The sequence below is a fragment of the Hyperoodon ampullatus genome (genome assembly GCF_949752795.1).
Source record: "Hyperoodon ampullatus genome assembly, chromosome: 12".
Lineage (NCBI taxonomy): Eukaryota > Metazoa > Chordata > Mammalia > Artiodactyla > Ziphiidae > Hyperoodon > Hyperoodon ampullatus.
Window position 1 is genome coordinate 75,550,017 of NC_136925.1, and position 15,179 is coordinate 75,565,195.

The 15,179-nt window shown below is 39.3% G+C and overlaps 1 protein-coding gene across 4 annotated transcripts in view; it reads left to right on the forward strand.

The window, feature by feature from the left end:
* Positions 1-15,179, forward strand: part of ESR1 (estrogen receptor 1) — a gene marked incomplete at both ends in the record, with an annotated part of 276,707 nt that overhangs the window by 208,670 nt on the left and 52,858 nt on the right. For all 4 annotated transcript variants that reach the window (XM_079716498.1, XM_079716496.1, XM_079716497.1 and 1 more), the window contains one exon: positions 14,748-14,881. In XM_079716498.1, the coding sequence (XP_079572624.1) occupies positions 14,748-14,881 (134 nt within the window). The remainder of the gene's footprint in view (positions 1-14,747; positions 14,882-15,179) is intronic.

A 15,179-nucleotide genomic window follows, 5' to 3' on the forward strand; every position in this document is an offset into this window, starting at 1 on the left:
TTTATGTTTTTCTTCTTGACGTCTCTAGCCTACATTTAGAGATCATTCTGGGCTTCGTGTCCCCCTCCTTCCTGGTTCCTTTTCGTGTCTCCCACTGCTCCTCTTGTGCAGCTTCATCTTCCTTTTAGGCTGGATTCCCCTGAGATGCTGGCTGTTTCTCTCCTTCTGCACTCACACACTCTCTCTTGGCAGCTCCCAAAGCTGAATCTCCAGGTGCAAAGGTTTTCCTGAGTTCCAGATCTCTAAGAGCTATTTGGATATCCTGTAGGCATCTCAAACTTCTCCTCCATAGAACCTAGTTTTTTTCCTTCTGCCACTAATTACAACTTTAATTATTCCTTTTTTCTACCCTTCCCTTCCCTTCCCTTCCCTTCCCTTCTCTTCTCTTCTTCTCTTCTCTTCTCTTCCCTTCTCTTCTCTTTTCTTTTTTCTTTTCACTATCTGTCTCCCAAAGAGATTGGTAGTTCCTTTTGAAGCAGGCACATTCCTGTCTTGCTCATCATTACATTCTTATCACCCAACATGGGCACATAGTTGGTGCTCAATACGTTTTTTGAATATAGAACAATGTATACAGCAGGAGTAAAGCATGGCCCAAAGGCCAAATCAAGTCTGGTACTATTTTTGTAAATAAAGTTTTATTGAAACATAATCATGCTCATTGGTTACATATTGTCTATGGCTGCTTTCACCATAAAATGTCAGAGTTGAGTAGAAGCAACAGAAACTATATTACTCTCAAAGCCTAAAATATTTACCCTCTGGTCTTATACAGAAAAAAAATTGCTGATTACTGATGTAAAGGATAGTCTCAGAGCACAGAGGAAAAGTGTATAACCCAAAGGATAGAGAATGCTGGGCTGTCAAGGAAGGCCTCCTGGAAGAGGAAATATGTACCTGAACCTTGAAAGATGAGAAAGAGATATCCAAGAGCAGGATGCGGTGGGATAGGGGTGATAACCTTAACAGGAGTAAGTGCTATGGATAATCTGCATCTGTTCACAAGTGTCGTGAAGCATAAATTATAAGGTAGGCAGTAAGAAATGGACTTGAGAAGATTGGTCAAGGGCCAGAAATCCAGGGGCATTCTTGAGCCTTATCTGATCCCAGGCCCCCAACAACTTTTACGGTTTCCTCCCATGTCCTGAAGTCTCCAGCCTCAATGTACCTTCCCGTATTTTCTGCAAATAATATTACATCCCATTTCCTAAGCAATTTGAGGTGATATTGTTTCTAACACTAAATTCTCAGAATTTCCATCTTTTTTTTTTTTGCGGTACGCGGGCCTCTCACTGTTGTGGCCTCTCCCGTTGTGGAGCACAGGCTCTGGACGCACAGGCTCAGCGGCCATGGCTCACGGGCCCAGCTGCTCCGCGGCATGTGGGATCTTCCCGGACCGGGGCACGAACCCGCGTGCCCTGCATCGGCAGGCGGACTCTCAACCAGTGCGCCACCAGGGAAGCCCAGAATTTCCCTGTTTTGACACTGTTTCTTCTCTTATTCTGGAGTTAGAAAAAGGCATTCCTGCTCCTATGATGATATTGAGTCTGTACTCATCTATAAAAATTCCATCTTTCTCTCCTTCCCTCCCTCTCTCAGTCCCTGCCTTTAGTTCATCCCATTCCTTGCCTTTTCCTTTTGACCTTCTAACCTTCAGCATCTTGGTCCCTCCTAATCTGCCACTTCTCTTCCCACTACTCGTTTTGACTGGTTCCACTCTGGCTCCAAGGCCAGAGATGCTGTTGCTCCCCAATTTCCTCCCTCTCTCTGTCTCTCTGAACACTGAGTTACCTTGTAAATTGAGAAGGCTTACCGGTCTTTAAACGCAGAACACTTTTTGACTTCATCTCTTTAATATTTCATAGCCAGAAGCATTTGGCTTTTCCAAACTTGTAAGACTATTTATCTTTGGGATTTCCCCATTCCTTTCAGTTCCTGCTTGAGAACCATTCAATTCTTGGCTTGAGGTCACGTCTTTTTTTGTACAGGTAACCACACACCATCACTCTGACTCCTTCTGTCCACCTCTCCAGGTGAGTGGTCTGCCTTCCAATTTCTTTCAGACCACGGTTTTACCAGATATTTTGCAATGTTGTAACAGGGCTCTCTAGCTTGCTATACCTGTTTCTTGTTACTTGGCATTAAGGGGGTAAATAGTCTTGATGTTAGTAGCCCACTCTCAGGACCAATTTCTTTATTGATCCCTGTAGGCTAACTACTGTATCAAACAACCATATATTCATGACTTATTTATTTCTTATTCAACCTACAGTCCACTGTGGGTATATGCTCATTCAGGCACACAGGAGTTTAATTGGTTCAAGGTCACATAATTGGTAAATAGTGGTATCAAGATTTGGACCCAGGCAGTTGGATTCCAAAATCTTAACCCACTTTCCTCTCAAGTAATCAGCTTTGAGATACAACCATTCAAATTTTGCATCTTTCAAGGTATATCACTTACAATTTGCCATCTTCAGCATTTTGTCCCACACGTCAGTGGGTTGTATATGTAAACCTCTTGATCATACAAAGAGTTATGGAGTCACGGCATATCAGAGCATGTGCTGAGAGATTTTGTAGCATCAGAGATACAGAAGCTCTTTAAATACAACTAAACCTGACACTATTGATATTAAACAGCCTCTTAATTCTTAACTTTTTTTCTAACCCTATTGTAAATTTTTTCAGGACAGCTGAATTGAATGTCTTATGTTGATCTCCTGGGGGTTTTCGGTTTCCATCTATCAATATCCACTTATACAAAGAGAGGCTAGGGGGTAATTTTACATTTTGTAAAATTATTTTTGAAGGTATACAAGCAGGTCTGATCTGCACACCCTCATTAGAGCTCTTTATTTCCCACATGGAGGAATAGGTACCTAAGGGCTTCTGGCAAACAGGTGCTCATTTCTATAGAGGAGAAACTTCCATGAGCAAATGTTCTTTTCAAACCTGTTTCTTCTCCCATGACTTAAGTGCAGTTGGACTTCACTGGGAGAGGGTAAGGAGGAGAACAACGTTCCCCCTCCAGGCGGTTCTGAGGTGCTCTGAATGCCACACTGATGTGATCGGTGGAATTCATCACTGCAGGCTGATGTGTCTCACAGTGGGAGTCATGGGCTGGTCTGCTTGGTAAACTACTCCTGCTCTATGCCTGAAGCCATGCTTCTTTTAAAAATAAATCTTGTTCTTCCAAGCCCCATGTGTCTCACAGCCTCAAGAGTACCTCATGGATTTAGACTAATCTTGTCTTATCACAGACAGGTTACCTCCAGAATCTTAACAATCACCCCATCTCTGAGGCCATTGATTCATCTGTTCCCCTGAAATTGAGTTAAATGTGCTAACCTGACAGGCTCCTTGAAGTTAGTATAGGATATTTCGACAGGGCTTTGAAAATGAAGCCCTGACCCCAATGTGTAATGACCTCAGTGGACAGTAAAGGGTTCCTTTGTGTCGGGCAGGTGGCAAGTCTCAGTTAACCTTCCAAGTCCACATAGATTTGTACCTGATCTTAGGGTGAAAAATCACCTGTCCACTAGCTCACATGGCAAGCATTTTCACCTGGTGGTAATGCCGGTGAGAGACCCTCACATACCACGTAATCAGTCATTTCCACGCAGGCGACATTCTAGCGATTTACTGAAAATATCAGGGCCATCAAAGTACACACTTTTAATTTGTTACACAAATAATGGATTGGCTGAAGTGTTTAGACCAAGTGAGTTTTTCCCATTGAAAGGTAGTGTGTTCATTCTTTTGGAGTCATCAGCGTAAAGTTCTTCCGCACTCTTAGAGCATTGCTTAGAAAATTAGAAAATTGTAGCTTCACTGCAGTGAATATTCCCCCAAGAGCCCTCAAAATTGAGACTCCCACCAGCAAATATGAAGCTCTTCTGTTTGTACGGAAGGTAAGCCCCAGGGTCCTTCTATCATATTGTCTCAATGATTTATACTTAACGTATGCTCCCTCCACGTCCGCTGAAGTAAAAGACACACACACACACACGCATAGTGAGAACTGAATTGAGAGTTGTGGGTGTGTGCCATGGCTGAGGGCTCAGTCCTAATGTGTGCTGAAGTGCCAGCACTGTGCTGTGGCCAGATAATAATTGCTGCTTAGAAATAGCAGGATATCCAGTGAGAAGAGGCTGAGAAGAATACACCCTCTCTGGAAGAGTGCAGATCAAGCTCCTCATGGGAAAATGTGGGAGACTACTGAAAGGGGATGAGAAGAGAATTGTTAAGACTCCACTTTCTCAGTTTCTGATCTGAACTTTTGCTCACAGCAGGTGAACACAGGCTCCCTCCCATACAGAGATGTCCTCCCCTGCCGGTGTGCAGTCTGTTAAGTAAACAAAGTCTTTATACTGAGAAAGGAACATTTCACTATTTTGGCTATGAGTTGTTACTTTTAAAGCTTTATCCTCCAAACATTTTCCCCTCTCCTTGTTTATTTTTTCACCAGAAAGAAAATGTGCCACTTAAAAAAATTCAGCTACAGGATAAGAAAAGCTCACTTCTAGATTAAGGCCACTTCTAGTTTAAGGCTCACTAGGGCTTAAGGCCAACTCACCTTTTGGTGTGATCGCCAGCTAATCCCCTCGAGGAGCCAATATAGCTTTCTTTCTTTTTTTTTTTTTTCTTTAACATCTTTATTGGAGTATAATTGCTTTACAATGGTGTGTTAGTTTCCACTGTATAACAAAGTGTATCAGCTATACATATACATATGTCCCCATATCCCCTCCCTCTTGCATCTGCCTCCCACCCTCCCTACCCCAAACCTCTAGGTGGTCACAAAGCACTGAGCTAATCTCCCTGTGCTGTGTGGCTGCTTCCCACTAGCTATGTATTTTACGTTTGGTAGTGTATATATGTCCATGCCACTCTCTCACTTCATCCCAGCTTACCCTTCCTCCTCCCCATGTCCTCAAGTCCACTCTCTACGTCTGCATCTTTATTCCTGTCCTGCCCCTAGGTTCTTCAGAACCTTTTTTTTTTTTTAGATTCCATATATATGAGTTAGCATATGATATTTGTTTTTCTCTTTCTTACTTATTTCACTCCGTATGACAGACTCTAGGTCCATCCATCTCACTACAAATAACTCAATTTCGTTTCCTTTTATGGCTGAGTAATATTCCATTGTATATATGTGTTACATCTTCTTTATCCATTCATCTGTCGATGGACACTTAGGTTGCTTCCATGTCCTGGCTATTGTAAATAGTGCTGCAATGAACATTGTGGTACATGACTCTTTTTGAGTTATGGTTTTCTCAGGGTATATGCTCAGTAGTGGGATTGCTGGGTCGTATGGTAGTTGTATTTTTAGTTTTTTAAGGAACCTCCATACTGTTCTCCATAGTGGCTGTATCAATTTACCCACTAACAGTGCAAGAGGGTTCCTTTTCTCCACACCCTCTCCAGCATCTATTGTTTGCAGATTTTTTGATGATGGCCATTCTGACCAGTGTGAGGTGATACCTCATTGTAGTTTTGATTTGCATTTCTCTAATAATTCGTGATGTTGAGCATCCTTTCATGTGTTTGTTGGCAATCTATATATCTTCTTTGGAGAAATGTCTATTTAGATCTTTCTCCCATTTTTCGATTGGGTTGTTTGTTTTTTTGATATTCAGCTGCATGAGCTGCTTGTATATTTTGGAAATTAATCCTTTGTCAGTTGCTTCATTTGCAAATATTTTCTCCCATTCTGAAGGTTGTCTTTTCATCTTGTTTATGGTTTCCTTTGCTGTGCAAAAGCATTTAAGTTTCATTAGGTCCCATTTGTTTATTTTTGTTTTTATTTCCATTTCTCTCGGAGGTGGGTCAAAAAGTAACTTGCTGTGATGTATGTCATAGAGTGTTCTGCCTATATTTTCCTCTAAGAGTTTTATAGTGTCTGGCCTTACATTTAGTTCTTTAATCCATTTTGAGTTTTTTTTTTTGTGTGTGTGTATAGTGTTAGGCAGTGTTCTAATTTCATTCTTTTCCATGTAGCTATCCAGTTTTCCTAGCACCATTTATTGAAGAGGCTGTCTTTTCTCCATTGTACATTCTTGCCTCCTTTATCAAAGATAAGGTGACCATATTTACATGGATTTATCTCTGGGCTTTCTATCCTGTTCCATTGATCTATATTTCTTTTTGTGCCAGTACCATACTGTCTTGCTTACTGTAGCTTTGTAGTATTGTCTGAAGTCAGGGAGCCTGATTTCTCCAGCTCCGTTTTTCTTCTCAAGACTGCTTTGGCTATTAGGGGTCTTTTGTGTTTCCATGCAAATTTTGAAATTTTTTGTTCTAGTTCTGTGAAAACTGCCATTGGTAGTTTGATAGGGATTGCACTGAATCTGTGGATTGCTTTGGGTAGTATAGTCATTTTCACAATGTTGATTCTTCCAATCCAAGAACATGGTATATCTCTCTATCTGTTTATATCATCTTTAATTCTTTTCATCAGTGTCTTATAGTTTTCTGAACACAGGTCTTTTGTCTCCTTAGGTATGTTTATTCCTAGGTATGTTATTCTTTTTGTTGCAATGGTACATGGGAGTGTTTCCTTAATTTCTCTTTCAAATTTTTCATCATTAGTGTAGCAGAATGCAAGAGATTTCTGTGCATTAATTTTGTATCTTGCTACTTTACCAGATTCACTGGTTAGCTCTAGTAGTTTTCTGGTAGCAGCTTTAGGATTCTCTATGTATAGTATCATGTCATCTGCAAACAGTGACAGCTTTACTTCTTCTTTTCTGTTTTGGATTCCTTTTATTTCTGTTTCTTCTCTGATTGCTGTGGCTAAAAGTTCCAAAACTATGTTGAATAATAATGGTTAGAGTGGGCATCGTTGCCTTGTTCCTGATTTTAGAGGAAATGGTTTCAGTTTTTCACCATATGAGAACAATGTTGGCTGTGGGATTGTCATATATGGCCTTTATAATGTTGAGGTAAGTTACCTCTATGCCTACTTTCTGGAGAGTTTTTATGGTAAATTGGTGTTGAATTTTGTCAAAAGCTTTTTCTGCATCTATTGAGATGATCAAATGGTTTTTATCCTTCTGTTTGTTAATATGGTGTATCACATTCATTGATTTGCGTATATCAAAGAATCCTTGCATTCCTGGGATAAACCCCACTTGATCATGGTGTATGATCCTTTTAATGTGCTATTGGATTCTGTTTGCTAGTATTTCATTGAGGATTTTTGCATCTATGTTCATCAGTAATAGTTGCCTGTAGTTTTCTTTTTTTGTGACATTTTTGTCTGGTTTTGATATCAGGGTGATGGTGGCCTCATAGAATGAATTTGAGAGTGTTCCTCCCTCTGCTATATTTTGGAAGAGTTTGAGAAGGATAGGTGTTAGGTCTTCTCTAAATGTTTGATAGAATTCCCCTGTGAAGCCATCTGGTCCTGGGCTTCTGTTTGTTGGAAGATTTTTAATCACAGTTTCAATTTCAGTCCTTGTGATTGGTCTGTTTATGTTTTCTGTTTCTTCCTGGTTCAGTCTCTGAAGGTTGTGCTTTTCTAAGAATTTGTCCATTTCTTCCAGGTTGTCCATTTTATTGGCATATAGTTGCTTGTATTAATCCCTCACGATTCTTTGTATTTCTGCAGGGTCAGTTGTTACTTCTCCTTTTTCATTTCTATTTCTGTTGATTTGAGTCTTCTCCCTTTTTTGCTGTATGAGGCTGGCTAGTGGTTTATCAATTTTGTTTATCTTCTCAAAGAACCAGCTTTTACTTTTGTTAATTTTTGCTTTTGTTTCCTTCATTTCTTTTTCATTTATTTCTGATCTGATTTCTATGATTTCTTTCCTTCTGCTAACTTTAGGGTTTTTTTTTTCTTCTTTCTCTAATTGCTTTAGGTGTAAGGTTACGTTGTTTATTTGAGATATTTCTTGTTTCTGGAGGTAGGCTTGTATTGCTATAAACTTCCCTTTAGAACTGCTTTTGCTGCATCCCATAGGTTTTGGGTCATCGTGTTTTCATTGTCATTTGTTTCTAGGCATTTTTTGATTTCCTCTGATTTCTTCAGTGAGCTCTTGGTTATTTAGTAGTGTATTGTTTAGCCTCCATGTGTTTGTAATTTTTACAGTTTTTTTCCTGTAATTGATATCTAGTCTCATAGCATTGTGGTTGGAAAAGATACTTGATACGATTTCAATTTTCATAAATTTACCAAGGCTTGATTTGTGACCCAAGGTATGATCTATCCTGGAGAATGTTCCTTGAGCACTTGAGAAGAAAGTGTATTCTGTTATTTTTGGATAACAAAATGGAATGTCCTATAAATATCAATTAAGTCCATCTTGTTTAATGTATCATTTAAAGCTTGTGTATCCTTATTTATTTTCATTTTGGATGATCAGTCCATTGGTGAAAGTGGGGTGTTAAAGTCACCTACTATTACTGTGTTAAACTGTCAATTTCCCCTTTTATGGCTGTTAGCATTTGCCTTATGTATTGAGGTGCTCCTATTTTGGGTGCATAAATATTTACAATTGTTATATCTTCTTCTTGGATTGATCCCTTGATCGTTATGTAGTGTCCTTCTTTGTCTCTTGTTATAGTCTTTATTTTAAAGCCCATTTTGTCTGATATGAGAATTGCTACTCCACCTTTCTTTTGATTTCCATTTGCATGGAATATCTTTTTCCATTCCCTCACTCTCAGTCTGTATGTGTCCCTAGGTCTGAAGTGGGTCTCTTGTAGACAGAATATATATATGGGTCTTTCAGCCAGTCTGTGTCTTTTGGTTGGAGCATTTAATCCATTTACCTTTAAGGTAATTATCAATATGTATGTTCCTATTACTGTTTTCTTAATTGTTTTGGGTTTGTTATTGTAGCTCTTTTCCTTCTCTTGTGTTTCCTGCCTAGAGAAGTCCCTTTAGCATTTGTTCTAAAGCTGGTTTGGTGGTGCTGAATTCTAATAACTTTTGCTTGTCTATAAAGGTTTTAATGTCTCCATCGAATCTGAATGACATCCTTGCTGGGTGGAGAATATTGGTTGAAGGTTTTTCCCTTTCATCACTTTAAATATGTCCTCCCACTCCCTCTGGCTTGCAGAGTTTCTGCCGAAAGATCAGCTGTTAACCTTATGGGGATTCCCTTGTATGTTATTTGTTGCTTTTTCTGTGCTGCTTTTAATATTTTTTCTTTGTATTTAATTTTTGATAGTTTGAGTAATATGTCTTGGCCTGTTTCTCCTTGGTTTTATCCTATATGGGACTCTCTGTGCTTGCTGGACTTGACTATTTCCTTTCCCATGTTAGGGGAGTTTTAACTATAATCTCTTCTAATATTTTCTCAGACCCTTTTTTTACTCTTTTTCTTCTGGGACCCTTATAATTCGAATGTTTGTGCATTTAGTGTTGTCCCAGAGGTCTCTTAGACTGTCTTCAATTCTTTTCATTCTTTTTTCTTTATTCTGCTCTGCAGTAGTTATTTCCACTATTTTACCTTCCAGGTCACTTATCTGTTCTTTTGCCTCAGTTATTCTGCTATTGATTCCTTCTAGAGAATTTTTAATTTAATGCATTGTGTTGTTCATCATTGTTTGTTTGCTCTTTAGTTCTTCCAGGTCCTTGTTAAACATTTCTTGTATTCTCTCCATTCTATTTCCAAGATCTTGGATCATCTTTACTATCATTACTCTGAATTCTTTTTCAGGTAGACTGCCTATTTTTTCTTCATTAGTTTGTTCTGGTCATTCTTTAACTTGCTCCTTCATCTGCTACATATTTCTCTGTCTTTTCATTTTGTTTAACTTACTGTGTTTGGGGTCTCCTTTTCACAGGCTGCAGGTTCATAGTTCCTGTCATTTTTGGTGTCTGTCCCCAGTAAGTAAGGTTGGTTCAGTGGCTTGTGTAGGCTTCCTGGTGGAGGGGACTGGTGCCTGTGTTCTGGTGGGTGGGGCTGCATCCGGTGGTGTGTTTTGGGGTGTCTGTGAGCTTAGTATGATTTTAGACAGCCTCTCTGCTAATGGGTGGTGTTGTGTTCCTGTCTTGCTAGTTGTTTGTCATGGGGCATCCAGCACTGGAGCTTGCTGGCCGTTGGTTGGAGCTGGGTCTTAGCACTGAGATGGAGATATCTGGTAGAGCTCTCGACAATTGATATTACATGGGGCCAGGAGGTCTCTGGTGGTCCAATGTCCTGAACTTAGCTCTCCCACCTCAGAGGCTCAGACCTGACACCAGGCCGTAGCACCAAGACCCTGTCAGCCACACAGCTCAGAAGAAACGGGAGAAAAAAAGAAAGAAAATAAAAATAAAAATAAAATGAAATAAAAGAAAATAATTAAAATAAAAAAATATTAAAACAAAAAAGTAATTAAAAAAAAAAGAAGAGAGCAACCAAATCAATAAACATATCCACCAGTGATAACAAGTGCTAAAAACTATACTAAGATAAACATAAAAATCAGAAACAAGTCAGTTGCAGACAGAAAACCCCAAGTCTATAGCTCCTCCCAAAGTCTACCACCTCAATTTTGGGTTGATTCATTGTCTATTCAGGTATTCCACAGATGCAGGGTACATCAACTTGATTGTGGGTATATAATCTGCTGCTCCTGAGGTTGCACGGAGAGATTTCCCTTTCTCTTCTTTGTTTGCACAGCTCCTGGGGTTCAGCTTTGGTTTTGGCCCCGCCTCTGCATGTAGGTCACCCTCAGGCATCCGTTCCCCACCCACACAGGAGAGGGTTAAAGCAGCAGCTGATTAGGGGGCTCTGGCTCACTCATGCCTGGGGGAGGGAGGGTTACAGTAGTTATAACTGGAATGCAGGACGAGCCTGCAGTGGCAGAGGCTGGTGTGATGTTTAAACAGCCTGATACACGCTGTGTGTTCTCCTAGGGAAGTTGTCCCTGGATCACGGGACCCTGTCAGTTGCAGGCTGCACAGGCTCCCCGTGGGCAAGGAGTGTGGATAGTGACCTGTGCTTGCACACAGGATTCTTGGTGGCTGCATCAGCAGCGTCAGACAGTGTCTCATCCCTGTCTCTCGTGTCTGTGCTGATAGCCACGGCTCGCAGCCATCTCTGGAGCTCGTTTAGGCAGTGCTCTGCCTTCTGTGGGCAGACAGGGAAGGAATCCCCTCTCCTCATGCACCCCGAAACAATGATCTCTTGCCTCTTAGGCAGTTCCAGACTTTCCCCCAGCCTCCCTCCCGGCTAGCTGTGGTGCACTAACCCCTTCAGGCTGTGTTCACACCACCAACCCAAGTCCTCTCCCTGGGGTCTGACCTCTGAAGCCCGAGCCTCAGCTCCCAGCCCCAACCCACCCCAGCAGGTGAGCAGACAAGCCTCGCGGGCTGGTGAGTGCTGGTCGGCACTGATCCTCTGTGTGGGAATCTCTCCACTTTGCCCTCCGCACCCCTGTTGCTGTGCTCTCCTCCGTGGCTCCGAAGCTTCCCCCCCTCCCACCCCCAGTCTCCACCAGTGAAGGGGCTTCCTAGTGTGTGGAAACCTTTCCTCCTTCACAGCTCCCTTCCAGAGGTGCAGGTCCTGTCCTTATTCTTTTCTCTCTGTTTTTTCTTTTTTCTTTTGCCTTACTGAGGTACGTGGGGACTTTCTTGCCTTTTGAGAAGTCTAAGGTCTTCTGCCAGCATTCAGTAGGTGTTCTGTAGGAGTTGTTCCACATGTAGGTATATTTTTGATGTATTTGTGGGGAGGAAGGTGATCTCCACGTCTTACTCCTCCGCCATCTTGAAGGTCCGCCTTGCCAATATAGCTTTTAAAGATTCCCCTCTGCTTATGTCAAGCTCTCATGCACCTGGACTTCCACAAAGCAAAATGCACTGTGGCAATTGTTTTCTGGATACTTCGGGTAAAAGGGCCAACCTCTACCCAGATAGCTATGGATCTACCTATTTATCAATATGTCTGTAGCTAAGACCTAAATATGGTCCCTACGGTGTGCTAAATGCCATTCTAAGCACTTTACATAAAAACTCTTTTTACCTTTATCAGAGAATTCTATGACAATTGCTTCAATATTGATGTGGGGTAAATTTGGGGAGACTGACATTAGATATAAGACTCTGTACGCCTTCTGGGGAATGTATCCTGTTGTATTGCACTCATTTTTTTCTTGTCCATTTGCCCCTGTTCTGGATCTCTTTATTTATTTAAAATTTTTATTGAAGTATAGTTGATATGCAATGTTGTGTTAGTTTCTGGTATACAGCAAAGTTATTCAGTTATATATCTATCTATCTATATATATCTATCTATATTTATTTATTTATCTATACATACATACACGTATATATATATATTCTTTTTCAGGTTCTTTTGCATTATAGTTTATCACAAGATATTGAATATAGTTCCCTGTGCTATATAGTAGGACCTTGTTGTTTATCTATTTTATATATAGTAGTGTGTGTCTGCTAATTCCAAACTCCTAATTTATCTCAACCCCCACCCATCCTGATCTCTTCATTAACAAGGGCCATGGCTTTCTTCTCTGTCCCCTAATGTTAGCACAAAGCCTGATATATAAGGGGTCCTCAATAAATCTTTTTGAATGAATTAAAGTAGAGCAAGAAAGGAAAACAAAGAAAATCTTATTGTTGGAATGCTTTCTTTTGGTTGGTAGGCAGTGTGGTTTGACTTAACAGGTCTGAGTCCTAATTTCCTCATTTGGAAAATAGGGAAAATAATACTAACCTTAAAGAGCAGTTGTAAGAAGTAAATGAATTTATCAAAAGTACCCAGCATATTTTAAGTCACTGTGAAAAAAGATGGCTTATTCCATAAATGGTGTTAAGAAAACTAAGTAGCTGCCTGGAAAAATATGAAGCTGAATCCCTGTCTCACATCTTACACCAAAAGAAATCTCAAATGATGATTGCACAACTCTATAAATATACTAAAATCCATTGAATTGTACACTTTAAATGGGTGAATGATATGATATGATATCTCAATAAAGTTTTTATAAAAGTAAATCCCAGAAGATCAAAGATTTAAGTGTAAAAACGTGGAACTGTATTAGAAGGAAACATAAGGTAGTTTTTAATATGTTACTGGAAGGGAGAATGACCTTTTCAAGCAAGACATACTGTTCTAAAGCCATAAATGAAAGTTTGATAAATTTGATTATGTAATAATTGAATATTTTGCAGAAGAAAATACTAGAAACAAAATCAAAAGAAAACTATGACAAATAGTGAGAAAATAATTAAAAGCACATAGAACAAAAGGCTAATTACTGTAATATATAAAGAGCTCTTAAGAATCAATGTGAAAATGACCAAAAACCCAACAAAAGATATGGGCAAAGTACAAAAGCAGGCAACTCAGAGGAAGAGCTTATACCAATATATTCTCCAACCAACAGCCGAATGGTACAAGCTCTTTAGAAGCAATATTTGAACTCTTTGTCCAAATTAAAAATACATAAGCCCTCCAATCTAGCAATTTGGCTTCTAGGAATTTATTCTATAGCTATTTATACATGTGTCTAGACATAAACATAAGTATAGTCATTGCATGAAACGTTTGTAACAGCACAACACTTGAAATCAAACTAAGTGTCAACCAACAAAGAAGTAGGTAGAGAAATAATAACATTTTGTTTAGTGAAAATCTATACAACTCTTAAAAACAGTTGATGAAGAACCCCAAAATATATCCATTAACAACAAAACAAGGTGCTGGACAATGTGTTTACTGTTCATGTTTTAAATTTTTATATATTGCACAAACATATGTTTGCATATGCATAAAATATTCTAGCTTCTTTCTATTCCCCCAAATCCATCATGCCCAAAATTCAGTTCATGAATAACAAGATGAATGAATTCCTTTCACATGTATCATCTATCTCTGCATTTAATTTCTGCAGCAACCTTATGGAAAAGATACTAATACTTTCTTTTGAAAATATTACATGTTTTGAAGTTTTGAGTTTGCTTATTCAATAGTTGCAACTACTAATGCTAAATCCTTGATGCCAAGGCTCTGTTGTACAGGGAAAAAGCCTAAACTTCTTATATAATGATGTAGGACATCCTTCATCAACCGACATTGTCCTTCTTTCCCAGATTACTCTCCTATCTCCTTCTGCTTCTAGCACACTGCTCCAAGTTCTTTCACACTGTTCCTCCTTTCCATGTTTAGGGTATCTTCCAATGATGCTTTCACACCTCAGCTCAATGAAATCCTATTTACATTTTCTTAAAGTGTCAACTCAAATGCCACCCACTTGGCAAATCTTTACCTGTCATCCTAGGCAACACCAATGGTTCCAGCACAACTACAGCTCATAGTTTGTCGTGTATTTCAGAAGCATTTTATATAAGTCTATTAAAATTGATTATATTATTTCAAGGTCATGAGCATATTGAGATTAGAGGCCCTATTTTTATTCTCATTACTACCACAACGTCTAGAATATAGTAGCAGTTTGATAAATATTTATTAGAAAAAATATTTACCTGAATTTGAATCATTTTTAATTACCCATAGGTTGAAGAACGTCATAGTCAGCATGACAGATTTGGGGATTGAATAATACATCTCTTCTAAGAATTTGAAATGAAAATGTTTTATTGATGGAAAATCTTTCTTCATCTTGCCTTCTAGAATTCAAATGAATGTTCATGCTCCATGAAGAGGATGGGCTGTGGTTTTTTGTTACAGATTTGGAGCCAGTAAATTTTTACGAATGTGAACCTTATCATGTCTTCTGGAAGCTTTCCTGTTCTTTAATTCCTTTTTCCTGTGTTTTCATAGGAACCAGGGAAAATGTGTTGAGGGCATGGTGGAGATCTTTGACATGTTGCTGGCTACATCGTCTCGGTTCCGTATGATGAATCTCCAGGGAGAGGAGTTTGTGTGCCTCAAATCCATCATTTTGCTTAATTCTGGTGAGTGGATAACATGGGAAAATTTAATGCGAGTTACTGGAAGAAATATTTACTTGTATTTTCAACCAGGTACAAGCTACCTACTACAAAGACAGAATCACAAATTGATAGAAACAATTAACACATTTAAAATTAAAAAATAAATAAAATAAAATTCCTATCTTCTTTTTAAATTGCTTATGGAGGTGAAACCAAGCTGGTCAAAAATGATGAATGAAAAACAAAAATTGAACATTGAATCCAATGGCCTTTCTGATGAAATACTTTTATCCTCTCACAGGTATTGGGGATGTTTTCA